General features: G+C 40.2%; 1 protein-coding gene across 1 annotated transcript in view; it reads left to right on the top strand.

Moving 5' to 3' along the window:
* The window catches only part of CFAP44 (cilia and flagella associated protein 44), a 52467-nt gene that overhangs the window by 5731 nt on the left and 21524 nt on the right, over nt 1-25212 (top strand). The window contains 15 exon segments of the mRNA XM_054387050.1: nt 1572-1734; nt 3389-3491; nt 3804-4020; nt 6424-6538; nt 7462-7626; nt 9244-9399; nt 10855-10902; nt 12362-12461; nt 13736-13830; nt 15171-15380; nt 17996-18106; nt 19758-19910; nt 21162-21380; nt 21866-22008; nt 22890-23157. Of these exon segments, the coding sequence (XP_054243025.1) occupies nt 1572-1734; nt 3389-3491; nt 3804-4020; nt 6424-6538; nt 7462-7626; nt 9244-9399; nt 10855-10902; nt 12362-12461; nt 13736-13830; nt 15171-15380; nt 17996-18106; nt 19758-19910; nt 21162-21380; nt 21866-22008; nt 22890-23157 (2266 nt within the window).

The raw sequence follows: 25212 nt of genomic DNA, 5'->3' as shown, positions 1-25212 counted from the left end.
GGCTTGGTGGGTGGTAAAAGGCAGAGAGGCAGCCACCTGCTCCCCAGCTACCCAAGGAAAATTTTCCTGTAGTTCTTCCCATCTACCTTGCATCCCAACTGCACATTAGCTGGCCATGCTCATGCTGGCCAAAGTTTTAAATGTTGTAATTTAATTTGTCAGGTTTCATTTAGTTGTCTTTATCTCATCTTTGCTTTTATCTCATTGTGAATTTTTTTGTATTTCAGATTTGATTTAGTTACCTTTATCTTATCAATTAATTTGAATATTACTTTGTTAATGAGTCGTTGAAAAAAGTTGCAGAGCAAAGTTGACACCTCTGATGGCTGAGCACACTGAAGGCATGGGATTAATTAGCTGGCACATTTTACAAATCGTGTGACTCATTATTTCTTACACTTGAACTCCCTTACCCATGCACAATTTCCTTCTTCCTGCCATGCTCAGCTCTGCAACTGGAGCAGCTCTCCCCACTGCTTCCCCTGTATCTGTGCACACCCCTGCTCCCCACAGCATCATGCAGAGCTTACATTGATCTTCAAGGGCTGTGTGGCAGGGAAGACTGGCCAAATTTGCTGACCAGTGGAGAATCGTCTTTTGAAAAGCTAGCTCTAGAGACTTGGCATCAGAGAGTTGTCCTAGACCAGCCTATGTGGCATCAGTGGGATGCTTCTGGTTGAGACATGGATAAGAATCCTGAGTGGTTATGATTCTGGATGAATTTAATCTTGAATTTAATCTTAAATGTTGTCTTGCCCTCATAAACTTTTCTTACTGCTTATTGTCATAACTACTCTCATAGAACTCAATTATGGACAAGTTAATTTGACCAGGCAGAAGACTAGCATAAGAAGATTCCCTGCAAAGCTCTCTCTTTCTGTATAGCCATACATAGTTGAGGGGAGGTGTGGAGAAGAGTGGCTGTGTACCTTGTACTTCCTCAGAACTGCTAAGGGAGAAGTGGGGAAGAAACCAGGTAGATTTGTAGTCTGGTAGAATGGAGCGATGCCCATCAGGTAAGAGGTACAAGAAGGCTTTTGCCATATATGGTGTGTGACATATGGTCAAGAAAGATATGTGTGACTTTCACAAGTGCTTGTGGTTTTCTCTGCAGACAGTCAAGTTGCTATTGAACACTGGATTTTTTCCTTTTCAGCATCTACCTTTAAACATTTAAGAAGTGAGCTTGAGTACTTCCTTGGTTATCTATTGTCTGTAAAACAGTTACTAGTAATCTGATGCATATCTCCTACATTCTATTTGAAAAGAGAACACTTAGAGAACATAAATTCTTTGCAGCCCCGAAGGATCCATCAGAGGCAAGAGGTGTGCCGTGTAGTGGAGATGAAAGGATGGAATATGAACTTTAGAAGGTCTTCACTTGTGCCTTCCTCTCAGTCATAGAGGCATGGTATATGTTACCTTGACTATATACTGAACAAAACTATCTCCCACCATTAGGCTTTCAGTCACCAGATTCAGTATTCCACCTTCAGTTTTCATCTCTATCCTCTTAGAAAACCTTTCTACAAAGCCAGTGTCAAATCTTTTCCTTACTGAACTGTTCTCAGATATTCTTTTGGATACGACTTCAGCAGAAGTGTAAACCTGCTGCCCATCGATAACCAAACCCTGATGTATATAGCAGGCAACCACATCGTGCTCCTGGACTTGCAAACTCAATCTCAACGTTATCTCCGGAGCAGTGGTGGTGGTGGAATTGGGTTTATCACGGTATGGCTTTGGTTTCATCTTTTAGGATGTTACTCACTTCCTAGAAGCAACTTGTTCACTTGATTACCTGATGGGAGCTTTCTACAGCTGCACATAAATATGCATAAGAAAGTGTAATATTGATTAGGGGGATTTGTGGACTCTGCAGTGTGGGCTACTCGGCCTGTCAACATGATTTTCAGAGGACAAGTATCTACATACCTGAGGCCCAGGCACAGGTATCTTAAAGGACTGACAGGTGTCAGATAGGATCAATTTTTAAAATTATTACATTCCTATATTTGCTCATATCAACTTTTTTTTTTTTTTAATCCAATTGATATTAGTATAGTGTTTTGCCTGCAGTTAAAATGTAGAAAATCAAATTCCTAGATAAAGGAATCACAGAATCATAGAATGGCAGGTGTTGGAAGAGACCTTTAGAGATAATTTAATTTAATCACCCTACCAAAGCAGGATCATCTAGGTTAGGCCACATAGGAACACATCCAGATGGGTTTTCAAAGTTTCTAGAGAAGGAAACTCTGCATCCTCTCTGGGCAGCCTGTTCCAGTGCTCTAGCACCCTCACAGGAGAGAAGTTTTTCCTCTTGTTGAGGTGGAACTTGATATGTTCCAGTTTGTATCTATTGCCCCTTGTCCTGTTACAGGACACCACTGAAAAGAGACTGGCCCCTTCTTCTTGACACCCACCCACATTCATAGACATTATTAAGATCTCCTCTCAGCCTTCTCTTTTCCAGACAAAACATCCCCAGGTCTCTCAGTCTTTCCTCATAAGACAGATGTGGCCATCCCTTAATCATCCTTGTAGCCCTTTATGAAGATAAAAAGTATCTCTTTTCACTCTAATAAGATCAGATTGGATATTAAGAAAAAAATTCTTCACATAAAGGTTTATCAGGCATTAGAACAGCCTTTCCATGAGGGTGGTGGAATCACCATCTCTGGAGGTATTAAAGACATGTGGATGTGGTACTGAGGGAAGTGGTATAGTGGTAGTAGCTTAGCAGTTGTGGTGGGATCGTGAGCTCTAGGCAAGCATTTGGGCTTGATGATCTCAAAGGTCTCCTCCAACCTCAACAGTTCTATGATTACAGAATCATAGATACTACCAAGAACTTGGACTCTTAAGGCTTCCTCTGCATTTGAAGCACCTTACCCTGTGAAGGGCTCTGCTCTCTCTCAGTGGTGTTCCTTATGAGCAAGGCTTCCAGAATACTGGCCTCGGACCATTCTGCTCCAATGTAAGCAGCCTTTTCTGGAGAGTCATGGTACATCTTTATGTCTTCTGAACAATGGCATTCAGAACGGCTTTCCTGAAGCTGTCCGCTGAAGTAGGTGGCTGCTGACAGAAATGCTGCTCGTGGAAAGATCAGCTACTGGGTTGAGTGAGGTAGGAATAGTAGAAGAATGCATGATAAAGCAAATTATTTCACAGTTTGTCATGGTTCTGCATTATATGTCCAATTTTGTGTGCATAGTAACTGTGTTCTGATACTGAGCAACAGATTGGCAGTTCAGAAATCTGCTATTTATGGCATGATCTTTTTCCTAATGAGTCAGTCAATGCAATTTAGTTATTACTCAATAACTAGCAGAATAGAGTCAAAGCTGTCATTACAGCATGCAATGGGACTTTTGCTTTTTCCAAGGCACACCCTACTAAGCAGTACTTTGCAGCAGGAGAAAAAGGGAAGAAGCCAAACCTCATAATCTATGATTATCCTTCACTCAGGCCCTACAGGATACTGCGAGGTACTGTAAGAAGTTATATTTTCACTTTACACAAAAAATGCCAGTGTTTATAGATCCCAGCAGATGGAGAAGTTGGTCACTTTAGAGGTTTAGGAGGAAATAATGACCTTTTGGTCCTTCAAAGCAAAATAGAAAACACTGGTTTCAAGCTTTATAATTATTGCATGGGAAGAAACATTTTAGCAGAAATAGTGAACTGAGAGCTTTTACCTGTTGAAAAAAAAATAATTGCAGTCAAAGTTGAGCTGCTTCTTGTTCTTGTTTCTTCCTCTTTTCTGTGAGTTTTGTATGAGGTCTTGTATATTTCTTCAGGTGGAACAGAGGAAGCCTATGTTTTTGGTGATTTCAGCAATGCTGGCACTTTACTGGCCAGTGTTGGGAGCAGCCCTGACTACATGCTGACTATCTGGGACTGGAAACAAGAAAAGATAGTGTTGAGGTCAAAAGCTTTTTCACAGGATGTTTACAGGGTCTCATTTTCCACCTATAATGAAGATCAACTCATTACATCTGGATCAGGACACATTAGGTAGGTTTACTGATTAGGATTAATAGATATTATAAGACGACTAATAGGAATGTATCATTAGCAAACATGGACCATTGAGGAATGCTATTTTATCTGCCCATTACAATTACAAAAATGAGGAAGTTCAAGTCCTTTAGCCAGTAAGCAAAGTCTTTGACACCTTTGCTCTGCTGTTCTTCATGTTGAATATTGGTACCACTGGCTCCACACTGGCAGTTCCAACAAGCACTAGGGAGAATTAATAAAAGGTATTTATATATACATGTCTTCTAGCTGGTAACATGGCATATGTGCCTCCTGTGCCTTTGACTGTGCCTGGAGAGGTTTATATTGGACACTAGGAAAATTTTCTTTACTGAAAGAGTGATCAGGCATTGGAATACATTGCCCAGGAAGGTGGTTGAGTCTTGGAGGTGTTCAAGAAACATGTGGACATGGCACTTTGGGGCATGGTTTAATGGCCATGGTGGTCTTAGGCTGACAGTTGGACTCTGATCTTAGAGGTCTTTTCCAAATGAAACAATTCCCTGATTCCATGATTCTTAAAGTCATCTGCTGTTTGGGCAGCCATTAGAACTGATTGCCAAGTCATATATCAGAAACCCTCTGATATCACCAAAAGCTTGCAAGGAAACCTTAAAAATATATGCTTCCATGTCATGGGTTGAGTTGAACCTGCTGCTGTTATTCATAGCATGCTGCAGTCATGCCAGCTTCAAAACATGAAAGTGCTAACTGGATAATGGGGCTTAAAGTTCAGATTGCAACATGGGAGGCTTCCTGTTCCGGTTGCTGCTTCTGGGTCCCAGGTTCTTGGATGCTGGCTTTTTCTGCAGGCATGGCGGTGGAATGGGTGGGAGAGGGGTAGCTGCTGGTTTGGGTTTTCTGTTTCATGCTGGGGTTTTCCCTGTATTTCACTGCACTTCTTCTGCAAATAGGCTAAGCTAAGGTAATCATGCATTGTATTATTAGATTAATTAGATTATTAAGGTAATTATGCATTATGATCATGATATCTCATGTTATATTAAACTCTTATCTCTTTATCTCAACCCTGAGTTTTGTCTGTTACTTTTGTCCTCACTTTTGTGTTGAGGGAGCAGGGAGTTTAGCCCCTGCACTAAACCATTACATTCCATAAATTCTAAATTCCCTTCTCTGATAAGTTTACAGATCCTTTTCTGTGAAAAAAATAAAACAAAACAAACCCACAAAACCAAACCAACAAACAAACTACAACTTTCAGCTCTTTGGGGCAGTGATTAGCTTTGTGTTCTGTGTTTATTATAGAATCATAGAATTATTTTGGTTGAAAAATACCTCTAAGATTGAGTCCAAGTCTCAACCTAAGACCACCATGGCCATGTCCCAAAGTGCCACGTCCACACGTTTTTGAACACCTCCAGGGATGGTGACTCCAACACCTCCCTGGGTAGCCTGTTCCAAGGCCCGACCACTCTATCAGTAAAGAATTTTTTCATAATATGCAATCTAAACCTTTCAGGGTTAATATAGCAGACACTTAAGATATGACTTGGATGCTATTGTAGTAGGAGTGATATTTTTGTAATTATAAGACATCTAAAGTTTCTTTTTAAAGGTCAAAATCTGAGACTTGCTCTACAATTTGGTTGCAAGGTGGGCCTGAAATAGCAAATGGCTTATTTAGACCCAGAACAAATGTAGTTTAGAATACATTGTTTAAGAAAGTCTGCTAAAAGAAAATCTCTTATGAAGTTTCTTTTGAGCTAAAATACTATGAATAAACTCCAACCTAGTTTTTATAACGTGATAAACATGACCTTTCACTGCAATGTGGCCTCAAAATACAGTTTCCAACACCTGTCTGAAATGTAATGTCTCCTGCACACACAGTGAACTATCTCTAATTGCAGTAGGTGTTAATTTCTGTAATGCAGTGATTTAAAATTATGGTTTACACTGATAAAAATATAATGATAATCTAGAAATAGCTATAACACCTAGGATAAAAGCTTTGCTGAGTGCGATTTTATAGTCAAGCTCAAGTTTGTGGAGGTACTTAGAAGAAATTCAGTGGAGACTTTAGCCCCTCAGATTTAAAAAGTTGAGCATCATATGCTTAAGACAACAACCCTAACTAGGTGTATTTGCTATGCTTAGTAATTTTAAATACTAGTTTTATCTTCATTCTGCCCATTCCAAATCCTTTTCCTCACTTTTTCATAGAGATTAGTATAGGGAAATTTTTGTGTAATTAAAAAGCTTTATCTAATTTTAAAAATAAAATGCCAAGATGTCCTATGGAAAAGAATAATAAATGAACTTCAGAGGTACCCCGGTAAGATTATTGCAATGTCTGAAGGGGACTGAAGAGTGTGTTTAGGAAAGCTTGTGTCAGAGTGATGTTTTTTTTGTACTCAGGTTCTGGAAGATGGCTCTCACATTCACTGGTCTGAAGTTACAAGGAGCTTTAGGCAGATTTGGAAAAACTGCAGTAACTGACATTACAGGTTATGTGGAGCTGCCTGATGGGAAGGTAAGTTAGAAAAAGTTAAACTGATTTTGTGTTCTCTCTCAGATTTTAATATAAATTCTTCTAAGTTGGAGAGTTACTATTTGCTTCAAAGTTATTTGAATTAGACCCTTAATGCACTGCTCTGATAAGCTAATATTGACATTAATGTTCTAAAAACCTGGCTGGCATTGTAATAATAGAAGAATATGGTTAGTATTGCAATTTCCACACAAAAGATCTCTGTTGACTTAGATATGAGGCTCCTCTAATGAGGTAGTGAAAACATTAATATTAGTGTAAAGAAACACAAAGATTGTTAGCTCTAATTTTTAACCATTTCATAAATTACATCATGTTGCAAAAAGTTGAATCTTTACAACTTGAAAATATCTGGACGTTGGTATTGATTTAATGCTTTTATGGAAGGAAGCCACAAATGTTAAGTAGATTCTTCAGAGGACTGGAGAACTTCTCCAATGGGAACAGGCTGTGAGAGTTGGGGCTGTTCAGCCTGGAGAAGGGAAGGCTCTGGTGAGACCTTATAGTGGCCTTCCAGCACCTGAAGGGGGCCTACAAAAAAAAGATGGAGAGGGACTTTTACAAGGGCTTGTAGTGAACAAGACAAGAGGGAAAGGATTGAAACTTGAGGAAGACAGATTTAAACTGGATATTAGGAGGAAATTCTTTACAGTAAGGGTGGTGAGACACTGAAACAGGTTGCCCAGGGAGGTCATGGATGCTCCCTCTCTGGAGGTGTTCAAGGCCAGGCTGGATGGGGTCTTGAGAAACCTGGTTTAGTGGAAAGTGTTCCTGCCTATGGCAGGGGGGTTGGAACTAGATGATCTTTAAGGTCCCTTTCAACACAAACCATCCTATGATTCTGGCCAGTATTTCTGCATAGTAAAGTGTAGGTGTTTATGTGCATGTTTTCATTTGCATTGAAGGTTATCTCCGGGTCTGAGTGGGGCAACTTGCTGCTTTGGGAAGGGGACCTCATTAAAGCAGAGCTCTGCCGAGCTAGACAGAAGCCCTGTCACAGTGGTCCTGTCAGCCAGTTAGTTCTGGAGAAAAGAGAACTTGTCACCATTGGAAAAGATGGCTTCATTCGGGTGAGTTTTTCTCCTGCTCTGCCTTTAGATGTGCAAATCTGTGGTTTGCAGGTAAATGTTATATCTTTTCTTTACCAGACTTTATTTATGAAGGCAATTTTGCAATGCAGTTTCTTTGTGAGAATGAGTTTTTTAGAACAAATAGAATAAGAGCACATCTCCACAGTGTCTGTGTTTGAATAAATGATTTTTTACTCTAGTAAATCAAAATAATTTTCAGTCATTTCTTTAAAAGCTTTGTCCTTGCCTGCATTCTAGCTATTTTTCTTTTAATTTGTAGTTTTGGTTAATCTTTAATTTTCAGGCCTTGGTATTATTGCAAAGGATAAACTATAGCAATATTTGAAATTAATTTTCTGAGTATTTGAAAGCTCAGATTATTATAAGGACAAAAATTAACTAGCCTCTCAGATTAATATACTGAGATACAGGAATTATTAAAAGAAAAAGCATCCTGAAGTTAAGATATCATTCTATAAACTGACATCAAAAAGTTTTCCATATTCATACCACCAATTTCTGATCTCCCCTCTCAGTCATCAAGGATTTTTCGGTCATGTTTGCCTGCTCTTTAAGGGAAGATATGATGTGTATTGTGCTGATGTGTGGAAGACTCAGATAACCAACAGGAAGCTGAGTGCTATAGTCAGTAGAGAGTTTCAAACACCCTGGAGTTCTTGTTGTTGTGTTCTGTAAATTGCTATGATTTCATCAAGAAAATTCACTTAGTTACCAGGGTGCTGACTGTTTTCTTGTCCTTATCTCACAGAGCAGAATATGGATATGGTACATTTCTCATTCTTTCTTCTGTGCTGCTTTAGTATGAGCAATGCTGAAAGCAGGCAGATAGCATTTACTGTTTATATTTCTGAGTATTGTGTCCAATTTTGGGTTCCCTAGTCCAGGAGAGACAGGCACCTACTGGAAAGAGTCGGAGGCTATGAGGATGATGAAGGTATTGGAGCATCTGTCTTACGAGGAGACGCTGAGACACCTGGGGTTGTTTAGCCTGCAGAAGAGTGGGTGCCAAGAAGAAGGAGCCAGTCTCTTTTCAGTGGTGTTCTGAGATAGGACAAGGGGCAACAGACACAAACTGTAACGTAGGAAGTTCCACCTCAACATGAGGAAAAACTTCTTTACTGTGAGGGTGATGGAGCACTGGACCAGGCTACCCAGAGAGGTTATGGAGTCTCCTTCTCTAGATACTTTCAGGACCCATCCGGACACATTCCTGTGTGACCTGCCCTATGTGATCTTACTTTGACAGGGGAACTGGACTTGATCATCTTCAGAGATCCCTTCCAACCCCTACCATTCTGTGATTCGCTGAGGCTGCTATGTGTAGCTCTAGTAGTACCAGGACTGAATTTAATTAACATTATTTCAGAATTGGATAGAGAACTTGCACATATACTTTGCATTGCACCCAAATAGATCAGAGAGAAGTTGCTGAATGTCACTGTTCAAGGTTGCATTCAAAGCAGATATGACAGGTTTCATACTCTGCCTGTAGAGTCTATGCTCCATGGTTTCTCATAATTCTGAATTTCCATATTAATTGTGTATGAAAGCATAACCTTTTTTTGTTTTTTCTTTAATGCTTCTGGCACCATGAAGGTGTGGAACCTCAAATTAATAGAAGCTGCTGATTCTGTGGATGACACAGGGTTACTGGAAATAGAGCCTATGAATGAACTTCAGGTTGGCAGGAATGTCAGTCTGAGTTTCATGGCAAAAGCTTATGACAATGGACAGCCTGTTTGGTATGCTCAGGTAAGATACAGTCAAGTACACCCATCTCTGTGGAGAAACACAGAGTGAGGGAGGTGGTGTTGAATAACAGCAGGAGTACAATACAGATCAGTTTGCTTTTGATAGAATTCAGTCTTCTTCTGAATATAGACGTGTGTGTGTGTGTATAGGGGTGTGTGTGTGTATATCTATATCTATCTAATCTGATTGTTTTATAGATATATAGTCTTCTTCTCTCAAACACTGAAACAGGCTTTCTAGAGAGGTGGTTTATGCCCCCAGCCTTTCAGTGTTTCAGAAGCATTTTGACAATGCTGAGGACAATCTCATGAGGTTCAGTAAGTCAAAGTGCAAGGTCCTGCACCTAGGTTGGGGCAATCCCCGATATCAATACAAGCTGGGGGATGATGAAATTGAGAGCAGCCCTGCAGAAAAGAACTTGAGGATACTGGTGTAAAAGAAGCTGGACACAAGCCAACACTGCATGCTTGCAGCCTAAAGGCCAATGGCATCCTGGGCTGCATCAAAAGAAGCATGACCAGCAGATTGAGAGTTGTGATTCTGTCCCTCTGTCCTGCTCTGGTGAGACCTCACTTTGAGTACTGTGTACAGCTCTGGGGCCCCCAACACAAGAGAGACATGGACCCCCTGGAGCGGCTTCAGAGAAGGGTCATAAAGATGATCGGAGGGCTAGAGCACTTCTCCTACAAAGACAGGCTGACAGAGTTGAGGTTGTTCAGCCTGGAGAAGAAAAGGCTCTGGGGAGACCTTATAGCTAGATTTCATTATCTGAAGGGAGCCTACAGGAAGACTGTTAGGGATTGACTGTTAGGGATTGACAAGGGATTGACTGTTTAGAAGGACTTGTAGTGACAGGCTGAAGAGCAATGGTTTTTATAGTGGAACAGGGTAGATTTAGGTTGGACATAAGGAGGAATTTCTTTACAATGACAGTGGTAAAATACTGGAACAGGTTGCCCAGGGATGTGGTTAAGGCCCCATCCCTGAAGATGTTCAAGATAAGGTCAATGTTGCCCTGGGCAGCCTGATCTAGTTGGAGGTGTCGCTGCTCACTGCAGGGGGTTTGGGCAAGATGACCTTCCAACATGATGCACTTTGTGAATCTGTGAATGCCCTTAACAGTGCGATTTAACTTGGTCAAGCCTGAAGTGGTCCAGCAGTTGGACTAGATGATTGTTGTAGGTCCCTTCCAACTGAACTATGCTATGCTATTCTACATTTTTAGTGTTTCTCTGGCTTTCAGAACTAGAACTATATAATAATAGGAGAATATCAAAAGGTATTGTCCAAGTTCTGTTATCCTGACCTCAACGGATAGGACTGACAGGACCAACATCACCACATTTCAGTTTCACAATGATAATCATTAAGGAATTTTTAAGGAGTCACCTTGGGCAGTTTTATTTCCAAATTCTGTTTGAAAATACTCACGTTATATTGCTTTTTCTTCTACAGGACACCAGTGGAATAATCTGGAAGCTGGATTTGTCTTTTCGAAATATAGTAGGTTTGTTTTATTTTTCTTTCTTCTGAATTCTTGGCAATAATTTCCTTTAACTATGCTGGATGCATCTGCAATGAAGTTTGTGTTTTCTGAAGCTGCACAATTTTAGCATTGAAACATACTCCCCCACCCCATTAAACAATTTGCATGATGTTATTGATTATAATGATTGTACAGGATTATAAAAATATTTTGATTTTTGATTCCTGGCATTTTGGCAGCCAAATTCAAGTTACCTTACAGGAGTTTATTTTCATGAAGTGGTGCTAAAAGTTGCATATATGCAGGAAATTAGTTCAAGGTGTATTGATATATACTATCTAGGTAGTTTTTTGGAGCAATCCTTACTGTTGTCTTTAAATGGCATAAAGAACTAGGAAAAAACAAGATGATGAGATGTACTTCACATGTTTTATCCTACTAGGTTCTAATTATACTGCTGGAAATGTTTTTGATGGAGAAATACATGACAGTTAAAACAGGAGCATTTAACTTTTGCTCCCAAACATACTAAAGTAAATAGGAACAATCTTTTTGAGTGGAATAAAGGTATTTGACAACAGGTAAAATTATGTTTCAAGAATTTTATGGTAAATAAAAGATGTACAAAGCATACTATAAAAACTAATGCAAAAAGTGTATAGCAAAACCTTGAATTTTTGTATGATGAAATGACTTCCCAGGCAGCGTAAGCCCTAGGCTTGGAAGCATTTTCTTTGCCTTCAGAGCAACAGCTCTTTGTCGAAAATACTAATTCCAAGCCTGAAACAACTTAATAAAAGGCAGAAATATTTTATATTGAGAGTGGTGAGACACTGGCTCAGGTTGCCAGTGCCAGTGTTGAAAAGTGGTAGATGCCCATCTCTGGAACCATTTCAGGTCAGGTTGTTCGGAGCTCTGAGCAACATGCTCTGGTTGCAGGTGTCCCTGCTGACTGCAAGGGGTTTGGACTGGATATGATCTTTAAAAGTCACTTCCAACACAAACCAGTCTGTGATTCGTGATTCTGATTCCCTTTTATTTTCACACAGAAAATGGTGGACTTTCAAATTATCTTAATATACCTACACTAATCTGGCTTCTGATTTTATGAACATACAAAAAAAAAATAAAATGGGAATTGCGTATAGATACCTCATGCATACAAAATTTTGTTCACCCAAATAGCACCTGTCTAGATTTTTCAGGTTTGTGGTAGGCCTGTCTAGTAATAACTTGCAAGTGCAGTTCCAGAATCACAGAATCATAGAATCACAGAATTGTTTTGCTTGGAAAAGACCTCTAAGATCATTGACTCCAACCATCAACCTAAGATCAGCATAGCTGATAAGCCATGTCCTGAATGGCAATGTCCAAACATATCTTGAATACCTCCAGGGACGGTGACTCCATCACATCCCTGGGCAACCTATTCCAGTGGCCATAGCAGAACTTCTGTTCTTCTCCTCTGCATTGCAGACCCAGGATGCAGAGTGCCTGTATACTTTTCATTCTGGAAGGATTGAGGCCATGAGTGTTTCTCCCATTACATACCTCATGGCCACTACTGCTCTTGACCGTAAGTATACTGTTCCTCTCTTCTCATACCACTGCAATCACTGGTTTTGAAGAGCAATGATGCTTAGTTTGGAATAATTCTCTTTTGAACTGAAGTTGTGTATTTGCTCTTGAAAAGTCAATTTACAGACAATTGTTATTCCTAAGTGGAATAAGAAAAATCATTAATGTTTTGCAATAATGCATTAAGACTGCTTCATCTTAAAAGCTTGTGTCTTTAACGAATGAAAATTCTAATGGGAAACATAGTAAATTCCATTCTTTCTGAAGAAATGGCTGAAAAGATGAAACATTTCGTTTGAATAACAACACTTGTGTACAAGGCTCTGGATTGATAAATGGTGGGATTTGGTTTGGGTTTTTTTTTTTTTTTTTAGGAATTACATATAACACTATCATTGTATAAGTCAGTGTGAATATCAACATTTGTGCCTTTCTTAGTAAACGCAATAGCTATCATGCTTTCACCAACAGCTAATGTCTAATTACAGGAATGTTTATTTAACTGACATAAATACAGCAATTTAGGCCTCTCACAATTGGCTTTATCATGCTTTGAAGGAAGAACCACTGTCCAGAACATTAACAGTGTCATTGAAACTTCTCAGAAAATGCTACAAGGTCTTTAACTCAATTCTTGTCAGCAGTATCTTGTCATTTGTCTGTGTTATACAATGTACATGCTCATCTAGCCTGAAGACAAACTTCTACCAGTTGAGCAAATGACACTTAGGATATATGCCAGCTGGAATGTTATTTTATGCAGACCAATATGTGTGTCTACAAATCTGTTAATTTCACCTCTGGTGAAACTGGCTTTTGCTTGGACAATCTCCCATTTTCATCCATTTAAATGTTTTCCTCCCAAGGCAATCCCAAGTTTTCTTATGTTGTCAGTACAGATTTTCCTTACAGTTCTTACTGTACAGTAATCCTTACAGATTTTCCTTACTTTGCCACAGCTCTGTGATTATTGAAAATTACCCAGGGTAGTCAGCATTGAACTTCTTATTACAACACTTAGCCCCAATAACTCTTCTGAGTGTGTAAGCTGAAGAGTGAACAAAGCTTATGTTTTTTTCATGAGGACCATGCTAGCTGTGGTATTCTATAACTATCAGTCATATCTTCCCAGGCAGGCATTTGATACTCAAAGAGAAAAAATAATAACATTCTATGTAGCTTTTAATTCAAATAAATAGACATTTCTCCATAAATTTTAACATGTAAGAGATATTGCAAGAAATAAATTCTTACTGTCTTCTTTCCACACAGGAACAGTTCGTATCTATGATTTCATCAGCAATAGACAAATGAGTGAAATGAAGTTCACACAAGGAGGAACAGCACTGACGTGGGCACCTACTGTGGTGAGTTTTTGCTAGTGAGTTAATAGAAATGCCTGAAGGACTTATAAACCTTTCAGCACCAAGAATGGCATTTACTGTAGTAGTATGTATATATAGCTTTGTGCAATAGTATGCATGCATATAGCATGAGTACAGTTTGAATTTACTGTGGGTTATCAGGTACTTTATTTTGTTTTCCTGAGATTTAAAAATCCAGTCTCAGTGTGCAGTCCCAGGAAGCAGTCTTGGTTTATAGATTAACAGCTTCTATGTAACCCACACAGAGTAATTGTCAATTAACATGAGTTAGTTAACACATTTTGAAATGACAGCCCAGACAGTCTACAAACATTTGGAGATAAATCATAGGAAACTCTTGCCAGAACTGATCATTTTTGGAGTGTGGAGTCTATCACTTTTAGACATATTTGCTAATTTTAATTAAAATAGTGTCTAATTATGTTCTTGAGGAAACATAGCAAGTCTGGTGGACTAATTATAAGCAAATTTATGGAGAAAAGTGCTTACTTGAATTTCCAAGGCAAGGGTACCACTAGGACAGTGCTCTCACAACTGTAATTCTGGCCATGCAGACTTTCAGGGATACTGTTAGGTGATAATCTATCTATTTAAGAGGTAAGATGACTGTCACAATAAATAGTACATCATTACAAAACTTACTCAGTTCAGTTTTACAAACATTCTGAAGCCCTGAACCCAGGCAGGTTCACCTAGAGGAGATCACAAAGGAACACACCCAGGTGGGTTTTGAATGTCTCCAGAAACGGAGACTCCACCCTGCTCCAGTTTACAACCACTGCCTCTTGTCCTATCGCTACAAGCCCTTCTAAACAGTCAATCCCCAGCCTCCCTGTAGGTCCCATCCAGATACTGAAATGTAGTTACAAGGTCTCCTTGGAGCCTCCTCTTCTCCAGGCTGAACAGCCTCAATTCTTTCAGCTTGTCTTTGTAGGGGAGGTGCTCCAGCCCAATTTGATGCCAAATATTATATTCAGGATAATATAATGACTATTTGAGTTTCAACTCTTCTCTTTAAGAAGCATCTCCTGTTATATTTGTGTGTCTGTATGAATGACCTTTTCCTCAGATGTTACAACCACATCCTCATTAACATTTTCAGTCTCAGTGGCATTCTGTCAGTAAAAAGAAAAAACACAGTTCAAAAAATAACCCCTAGTCCTCCCTTTACAGTAGCATTTCTCATGTAAGAAACATTCTTTGTGCTTTAGCAACACTTCTATGTAAAATTAATTAAAGGGTAACACCAGAGCGTGTGCCATACAGGTTCTAAGCTCTCAGATGTACACTGTGATTTTTTGTCTTCATTCTCTCACTGAAAGGTAAATCCTGAAGGAAGTATAATTGCTGTGGGCTTTGAAGATGGAGTTGTCCGCATAGTTGAAGTTTATGATCCCAAAGGACTGCCTGTTCTTGCAGAATACATCAATACAGAGAATGCAGAGATAAATCTGAAACAAGCTTTCAAACCTCATACTGCTGCAGTTACTGCCCTGGCATATGAACAAAATGGAAATGTGCTTGCTACAGGGGTCTGTATCACTTCCTTTGGTTATTTTTATTAAGCCACAAGATTATTTAAAGAGATAAGGTAAAGTTTGTTTCCTGTCAACACAGTTCTACTTATTTTAGTGCTGTGGATGGTTCCTTGTATTTCACAGCAGTGCCTGGGAAAGAAAAAGATCTGTTTGGACTCACATTTGTTTTCTGAAGGAAAGCAACCATGCAATTCTTACCATTCCTTTTGTGAATTACTGGACTTATACTGTGAATAATGTAATCCCTTTGAAGATGGATTTGGTTCATTTTGGCATTAGCTTAGTGATATCTGTTAGTTTAATGATATATCACAGAATCATAGAATCAGTCAGGGTTGGAAGGGACCACAAGGATCATATATCGGCAGTGAGGTTGAGTGCACCCTCAGCAAATTTGCAGATGATACCAAGCTGAGTGGAGTGGTTGTTTAGATTGAAGGGTAGGATGCCACCCAGAGGGACCAGGATAGGCTGGAGAGGTGGGCTGAGTAGAACCTAATGAGGTTCTATGAGGCTCCAAGGTGACCTTATTGTGGCCTTCCAGTATCTGAAGGGAGCCTACAAGAAAGCTGGGGAGGGACATTTTAGGCTATCAGGTAGTGATAGGACTAGGGGGAATGGAATAAAGCTGGAAGTGGGGAGATTCAGACTGGATGTGAGGAAGAAGTTCTTCACCATGAGAGTGGTGAGAGCCTGGAATGGGTTGTCCAGGGAGGTGGTTGAGGCCCCATCCCTGGGGGTGTTTAAGGCCAGGCTGGATGAGGCTCTGGCCAGCCTGATCTAGTGTGAGGTGTCCCTGCCCACGGCAGGGGGGTTGAAACTAGATGATCCTTGTGGTCCCTTCCAACCCTGACTGATTCTATGATTCTAAGTGTAAGGTCCTGCACCTAGGTGGGTGCAATCCCTGATACCAATACAGGGTGATGAAATTGAGAGTAGCCCTGATGAAAATTACTTAGGGGTACTGCTGTATGAGAAGCTGGACATGAGCCAACAATGTGCACTTGCAGCCCAGAAGGCCAATGCCATCCTGGGCTGCATCAAAAAAAGTGCAGCCAGCAGGTTGAGAGAGGTGATTCTGCCTCTCTCCTCTGGTGAGACCTCACTGTGCTTAGCTCTGGGGCCCCCAACACAATAGAGATGTGGACCTGCCAGTGTGGGACCTACAGGAAGGCTGGAGAGGGGCTGTAGCAAGAGGATGAGGGCAATGATTTTAAAATGGAGCAGGGTAGATTCAGATTGGACATTAGGAGGAAGTTGTTTACAGTGAGGGTGGTAATATATTGGCACAGGTTGCCCAGGGATGTGGTTGATGCCCTGTCCCCGGACACATTCAAGATCAGATTTGATGTGACTATGGGCAGCCTGATCTAGTTGGAGGTGTCCCTGTACACTGCAGGGGGTTTGGACAAGATGACCTTTGAGGGTGCCTTCCAATCCCATGCAATCTGTGAATCTTGGAATTAGTTAAAGCAAGTCTTTTAGTACAGCCCCTTGGCAGATGCTACCCAGCACTGCCTGGCCTTACAACAGGACTGACCAGTTGGTTTGTCAGTGTGCCTGCTAGTTGTTGAGCTAATTTTTAGTCAGTTTGGTCTGTCTTTGTAGAAATTAGCCTTTAGCCATGATCAGAGCTGATTCACCATGCATTTCACTTAATGAAGAATTTAAGCTGTCATGTATCATGCTGTGCACCAGTTGTGGCTTTTCTTGTTATCCAGCTTCTTCAGCCTATCCTCATAGCAGAGGTGCTCTGGCTCTTGAATTATCTTTGATCCAAGTTGTAATCTAGTTCTAACTTTTAAGATACCCATAAATCTCCCTGTTGAGCCACAAATTAATTGAATCACAGAATGTTAGAGGTTGGAACGGACCTCTAGAGATCATCGAGTCCGATTCTCCTGCCAAAAGCAGGATCACTTAGGGTAGTCTGCACAGGAATGCATACAGGTGGGTTTTGAAAGCCTCCAGAGGAGACTCCACAGCCTCTCTGGACAGCCTGTTCCAGTGCTGTTTCACCCTCACTGTAAAGATTTTTCTTCTCATGTTGAGGTGGAACCTTCTATGTTCAAGTTTGTATCCATTGTTCCTTGTCTTATTACTGTGCACCACCGAAAAGATTGGCCCCCTCCACTTGACACCCACCCCTCAATATTTATAGACATTGATCAGATCCCATCTCAGTCTTCTTCTCAAGACTAAACAGTCACAGGTCTCTCAGTCTCTCTTCATAGGGGAGATGCTCAAGTCCCCTAATCATCCTCATGGCTCTCTGTTGGACTTTCTCCAGCAGATCGCTGTCTCCCTTGAACTGGGGAGCCCAAAACCGGACACAAGATTCCAGGTGTGGTCTCACCAGGGCAAAGTAGAGGGAGAGAAGAACCTTCCTAGACCTGCTGGACACACCTTTCTTGGTGCACTCCAGGATCCCATTGGCTCTCTTGGCCACAAGGGCACATTGCTGCCCCACGGAGAACTTGCAGTCCGCTAGGACTCCAAGGTCTTTCACCATGAAGCTGCTTCCCAGCAGTGCATAGTACTTACAGTATTCAGATTTTTGGTTGGCTTTGATTCAGTCATCATCTTTTTGTTTGTTTGTTTTTCCTCAGAGTAAAGACAACACTGTTTTCTTTTTTGCTATTGAGGATCAATATGAGCCAATCGGATTCATCTATGTCCCTGGGCCTGTGCAGGCATTACAGTGGTCTCCACCTTCTCAAGTGAGTAATGTATGTTTGTTTTCTTTCCTTCCCTACAGAGTGAAAATGTCATTTTGAAAAGAACTTCCAATGAACCCTAGCCATGTTTTTTATAGACAATATAAAGGATGTTTTGCTACTTTGCTGTTCATGCTGCTTAAGCTGCTGTGTAATGGTATGTCTGTTTTGGTCACTTTGGACGTATTTTTGGACTTTGGATTAAAAAAAGCAGAAACATCTGCAAACCATAAAATTTTGCTCAGCTTTTTGGATTTCTGCCATGAAGAAACAAGCCTGTTCCTCAGGCTTTGGAAGGTGTTAGTCTTCTTTGATAAAAGAGTTATTTGAGCATTAGTGCCCGTGTCTCTCGCCCATATTAAAACAGACTTTTGCAAAGCTTTCAGACCAACTTCTTGGAATTCACACTCTGTGTTTGAAGTGTGTCAGTGACATATTCAGATAGATTCTCGATGATATTTTAGAAGTTTTATAAATTTATAGTAACATCAGAATTTTTGGTTAGTCCAGTATTCTTTTATTAGAGGCAAGATTGTTAGTTATATTTAGATGCAAAGTGGCCAGCAAGATACATTATACTGGTGGACAGTGGAAAAGTGTAGCTATTATTGCTTGTTCATGGGAACTGATAAAAACTGTGCTGGTAAAAGAACTCTTGCTGGTATGAAATCTTACCTTACTGGGGGAATGGCAGATCATGATCTGCATTTTGAGTCCTTTTCTTGAGAGGAGGTGGTGTTCCTACTTAGTGAAAAGGCACTCATCATTTCTTTAATGTGCTAGGTTCCCTCTGAGCAGTTTTGTCTACTGGTGTCAGGTCTCCACTGCTAGATGTGAACACTTACTAAATGTAGTACAAACATCTTAGTCTTACACTACTCTTTTCTTTCTCTTTTAAAAACCTAACTTAGTGGTTAAATACTATACATCTAATGAATACATTTGTAAGGCTGAGATTTTATAGACATAAGAACCATATCATTTCTAGCTGAGCTTTCCATAGCAACTGTAATATGCCCCCTTTGCACGTTTTTAGTGACTGGTCAGATAAAATAAGCCTTCCTCCAGATTGCTTAAAAAAATGGGAACTAAATACACATTTGCCTTTAAAAATCTCCAACAGTAAATAATTATTTCCCTTGCCTTGCCTATTTTTCCTGACTTTGCCTTTTAAAGAACCTGGCAGGTATCAGCAAAGAACAAACAAACTCAAAGCTAAATATTGTTTGGCAAGATTCCAGGCTTTAAAATCAAAGGTATTTATTATGGTAGAAATGTGTGAACTTCCAAGCAATTATGAAGACAAACCTCAGCGCCTGACTTTTGGGTCAGATTCATCCTTTAATTTAACCAAACTCCCAAAATGCAGTCATGCTGCTTCCAAGATGGACGTTACCAGAATGATAGCTGGTTTGCATATGGCAAGGACTTCTTCAGTTCCTTAGCTTTGCTGAGGTTACAGAGTATAAAGCAGCTCCCTTATTTCTGATGTCCATTTAGAAGTGTCCATTTGAAAAAGAGTACAGTTAGAGTGAGTGCCTCCTGGCTGGAGCTCAGCTTTGTGTTTATGCATCTTCTGACTAACTTTTTCCTGTTTCTCTCAACTCTGTGTATGCATCTGCCCTATAGTTGTATTCTTTGTGATTTTGTACAGGTGAAGAGCACTCTGCTCATCCTTTGTGAGAATGGCTTTGCTCTACAGGTTCCTGCCCCTCTCCCTGAAGAACAGGATACATCGTCCACCTATCAAATAAAAAACTTGCCCACGCAGTACTTCCGTTTTTCTAGTATAAAATCTCGAATCAAGGTAAAGAACTCTTCTGTAGAGGAATTCCATGTTCTTCATATGCCAGAGAACAAAACTACCCAGAAAAGTTTCTTGTCTTTGTATAGCATCACAGGATATTTGCCAAGCTTTTTAAAGGGTGTCAAGGTGCCAAAGTCACCGTCCCTGGAGGTGTTCAAGAAACATGGGGATATGGCACTTTGGGATGTGGTTTAATGGGCATGGTGGTTTTAGGTCAGTGGTTGGACTTGATGATCTTAGAGGTCTTTTCCAACCAAACCAATTCTGTGATTCTGTGAAGGGTTAGAGCTGTACCAGCCACTAAATGAGTGACAGACACTCTCTATTAACTCCTCTTCCTTCCCCAAGGGGTAAAGAAAGAGAATAACAGAGAGAGACTTACAGATTGGAAAAGAAAACTAAAACTATGTCAATGAAAATAATAAAATTAAATATATATAAAACCAATACTGAATCCAACATCCCTGATGGGGATTGCATCACTGTCACCACTGATGATGCAGCAGAAGTCCCAGACTGGACTAAGCAGATGAGAACTGAATCCAGAAGCTGGATTCTGGAACTGGATTCAGGAAGTCATGGATTGGGATTCAAGGCAAAACAGAGAGAGTTCTCATTGCATGCCAGCTGTTGAAGCAGAGAGCTTGATCCTTGTAGACCTTCAGCTTTCTACCGAATACATTGTACTCAGGTGGATATCTTGTTGGTCAGTTTAGGGTCACCTGTCCTGTCCGCTGATCCCCACAGGTCCAGCCTATTCCTCTGTACCCTCCAACATGGCACACAAGATTTAGCAGTGGCTTTGGCCTGCACACCAGTCCCTGGAACTAACTATAACCATCAAACTTTATCACTCCTAGAAGCAGACTCTGTGCTGTTATTTTCAGAAAGTACAGTTACTGAGAAGAGACTGAGGTGAAACGTAAAATCACCAAAGAGTTTTGTTCTAGCTCAGACCAGGACAAAGGGGAAGGACAGGTGGAGTCTGTGGCTGAGTTTCAACCTTTGAAATGACAAGTTGTTATTTGTTTATTCAAATAGAACATACATCACACTGAAAGCATGATGTGCCTTTTGATTAGAATTAAAAGATAGCATTAGTGAAAAGAAAAGGTAGTAGAAGCATGTCTGTTCTTGAAGTATTTTCATTGTAGTAATTTTCAGGGTTTATGTGACTCCTTCAGTCAGTAATGTGTTTCATGTCAGTTTCATGCCTTGGTTTCATGTCAGTTTCTCTGCATGTTGTGATAGCTGGAAGAGGAGATTGCACTAAGAGAGAAAAAAAAGCAGGAAAAGGAGAAAGCAAAGCTTGAATGGATAAAGCAGCAACTGGAGATGGGAAGGGAGATAGAACAAGAATCTGGAGAGGAACCTGAAGAAGAGCCATTGCCACCTCTCTACATACCAGAGGAGCCCTGTCCCATCCTCTGTGGATTTTATTCATCCCCAGGAAAATTTTGGCTTTCCTTGGTAAATAATTTTTTATTTCATGTTGATGTGATTGCCAGATGTGGCAACATGGCCTTCACATCTTGGTGCCTTAGAAAGTGGATTATTTGACACCTGCCAGCTCGAGGACATGGAATTCCCTTCACAGCTCATAGTTTCAGTGTTTTTTGTGAATTAAACCATTAGTACCACTCCAATTCAGATTGTTCAGTAAATTTCCAGTAGGTACGCTTCTTGGTGCTGCCTGACTGAACACAAAGACTAAGCTGTTCTCTCACAAGCAGAAGCTAGAATCTTAACATATTGGTTAGGATGGCTTGTAATGCCAGTGATCATGATAGGTTTTTCTTTGTGGGTAAATAGGATCTATAGATGTTTGGAAGCAACATTTTCTAATCTGTCATGGATTCTTAAGAAAGGAAGAATTAGTCTGAACATTGCATTTACCTGTCATCTGCTTCAGTGTTCTTTTGACACCATTTCTTTATGGTCCTTCTCTTCTTCAGGGTGGGTATGACTCAGGGTTCCTCTATCATTGTGAATTCTCAAATGGTCACCAAGGAGACCCTGAAAACAGGAAAGATGAACCCTTTGAAGTGATTCCTATTGAGGACACTGACAACAATCCCATCCAACAAATCTCCTTCAGGTAAAATGTTGTAGTTTAACAGATAGCTTTGGGATAAAGCGTGGTGAAAGTGGATTTTGAAGGGAGAATGGTACACTGCTTTGCCCCTTTTTGATTGTGGCTCAACTCCAGTGTGGAGGAAGTCTCTCTTATTCACTTCAAATTTCTAGTGGACATGGTTGGGCACTGTGTCTGACAGAGTAATTCTAAAAGCCCTTTAAAGATTAAAACATCTGATTTCTAATTAAGTACTGATTAGGATTCAAACATCCTAGATTGTAGATCTCTAGGAAAACCATTAGAAGTCTCTGAAAAATGTGATCACCAGAACAGCAATGCTTTTTAGTAGTTATCAGAAAGAGGACACAGCCCTCAAGGACAACACAGAGGGATCGTCCTCTTCCTCTTGTGAAAAGAATACAGGCTTCTCAAGGACATCCTGTGAACTGTACGAATGAAAAGGGTGGACTGTTTCCAGAATACCAGTATTAGGTTTCTGTAAGGCTTGCCATGTTCTGCATCTAAGGAGGCAGGTTTAGTTCAGGCTTTAATCTACAGATGGCTGTGCTTACCACATTCATACTAGATGAAGATCAGGGAAGGGAAAGTGCTTTTATAACTCTGAATTTGGTGTCTGCTACCCTACCCAACTCAGGACTGAGAGCATTTCCATGATACCAAATAAGTGCTGTAACATTCCTGATCAGCCAGTTAGCTGCAAAAAATTATGTATTAGTATCACATGTACTTTAAATGGTCAAAATGCTTTGCTTCCTGCTTACAAATTTGGGGAAAAAAATGCATTTATTAAGCTAGATTAGCTCTTTTCAAGTATCGTGTTCTGAGCTCTGGCCCTGTTACAAGTTTCCTGCTATTTCTGTTTCTCATTGTGTATTTGACAGTACCAGCAGACAACTGATGTTCTGTGGGATGCAGAATGGTGCACTGCGTGTTTACCCTCTCCAAGATAAAGACGTCTCAGTGAATACCCTGAAGGAATACTGGTCCCTCAATGTACATGACAACGATCATGGCCAAATCCAAGGCATCTGTTGTAGTTTTGATGACAGGTTTCTGATTACTTGTGGTGAAGATGGAAACATTTTTACATTCAACGTTTTTTCGGAGGATGTTCATAAAGAGCTAAAAGCCCAAATCCCCTCTCCTAGGGTGAGTTGCTGCCCTCTTTCACTGAATTAGGCCTATTTACTATGAAATTACTGCAGATTGACAAAATGCAGCTCAATTACTTGGTATCACAGACCTTTCATAGCAAACAATTGAAAGAATAGCTCTTGCAAAAGATTCCCTAATAAAGAGGCTCTATGACTGCATTTTTCCTTCTCAGTGTGTTGTGATTGTCTCCAAAAATCATAGTTTGTGTTGCTCACTACAAGAAAAACATTGAGGTGCAGGACTGTGTCCAGAAAAGGTCAATGAAGCTGGTGAATGGTCTAGAGAACGGGTCTTGTGAGGAGTGTCTGAGGGAACTGGGATTAGTTAGCCTGGAGAAGAGGATGTTGAGGGGAGATCTCATTGCTCTCTATATCTGCCTGAAATGAGGTTGCAGTAAGGTGGAGGTCAGTCTCTTCTCCCTCGTATCGGGTGATAGGATGAGGAGAAGTGACCTGAAACTGTGTCAAGGGAGATTTAGATTGGTTATTAGGAAAAATTTCTTTACTGAAAGACAGGTCAGGCATTGGAAAAGGCTGCCCAAGGAGGTGTGGAGTCACCGTCCCTGGAGGTGTTTAAAAAAACAAGTAGATGTGACACTTTGGGACATGGTTTAATGGCCATGGTTGCCTTAGGTTGACAGTTGTACTTGATGATATTAGTGGTGTTTCCCAACCAGAACACTTCTATGATTCTGTGAGTCTACTAGTCTTTTCCCACTCAAGGGTATAACCATGCACATTTCTAGAATGAAAGAACCACAAGAACTTGTCATACTTAACACTTGTCTTGGATTTAATTTCAGTAAAGCAGGATTCTGCCCTGGGTGGGGATTCCAGAAATAATGCTGGAGACTACCAAATGTACACTTTCTTGATGCATCTAGTACCATTCATATACAATTCTGAGGTTGGATTTTTAAGTTTGGAAATTGGTGTGGAATGATGTTGATCCTGTTGCTCTTTCACCCTTGTACAGCAATTAGTAGTAATGATTTATAGGTGTCTTGTAATCACTGTAGAGCTCATCACCTTTAACATGTTTGAACAGATGATGCTGGAACACAATAACATTTCAACCTCTAATACACAAGAAGAGAGAGCTGTCAACTGAAAATCATAGAACAATAGAATTGTCTTGGTTGGAAAAGACTCTTAAGAGTCCAACTGTTGACTTAACACCACCATGACCATTAAACCACGTTCTGAAGTGCCATGCCCACATGTTTTTTGAACACCTCCAGGGATGGTGACTACACGACCTTCCTGGGCAACTTACTCCAATGCCTGACCACTCTTTCAGTAGGGAAATTTTTTATTAATATCCAACCTAAACCTGCCCTGACACAATTTCAGGCCATTTCCTCTCATCTTATCACCTGATACTTGGGAGAAGAGACTGACCCCCCACCTGACTACAACTGTCTTTCAGGTAGTTGTAGAGAACGTTCAGGCTTTACTGAATTTTTTAAAAATCTCTTGAGTCCCTGATTAAAAATCTAATGTGAAAGAGGCAGTGAGGCCTGTTGAATAAAGAAGTCATACACAATGAATTTTCGAATAGATATACGCTCAGTACAGTGTCAACATAAAACAAATTCAACTTTAAAATATTTGTAATATGAGTTGGTAACTAGTTTTTAAAGAAGCTTGATGAGGGAGGCAGAGAGGAAATTGTGATTTTTGTCATTTAGCTAAATTGTTCTTTACTGGTTGGAATTCTTTACCAGTATCACAAGAATATGTAGTACTGAGAAGAGGCTCAACATTATTTTCTTAAACTAAATTAATGATCGGAACCTGTGATATCAGAACCTTGCTAGCTCCAGTATTACAAGTAGTGATTAATTTACATTTATAAAGCATAGATAAAGTGTTATCATTTTGAGGATGTAAGTGGCTGTAGATAAAGACCTTTATGGTCAATTTCTGTTGTTCAGAGTAGCAACATAGCTTAATGACCATCCTAATAGAGCTTTTCCTTTATGGAAGTATATCTTAATTAAGTATCTATTCTACATTTAAGTCATATGGAAGATTTAAAAAAATCCAT

This window comes from Indicator indicator, chromosome 1 (assembly GCF_027791375.1).
Source record: "Indicator indicator isolate 239-I01 chromosome 1, UM_Iind_1.1, whole genome shotgun sequence".
Lineage (NCBI taxonomy): Eukaryota > Metazoa > Chordata > Aves > Piciformes > Indicatoridae > Indicator > Indicator indicator.
This window is presented reverse-complemented; position numbering and strand designations above follow the sequence as displayed.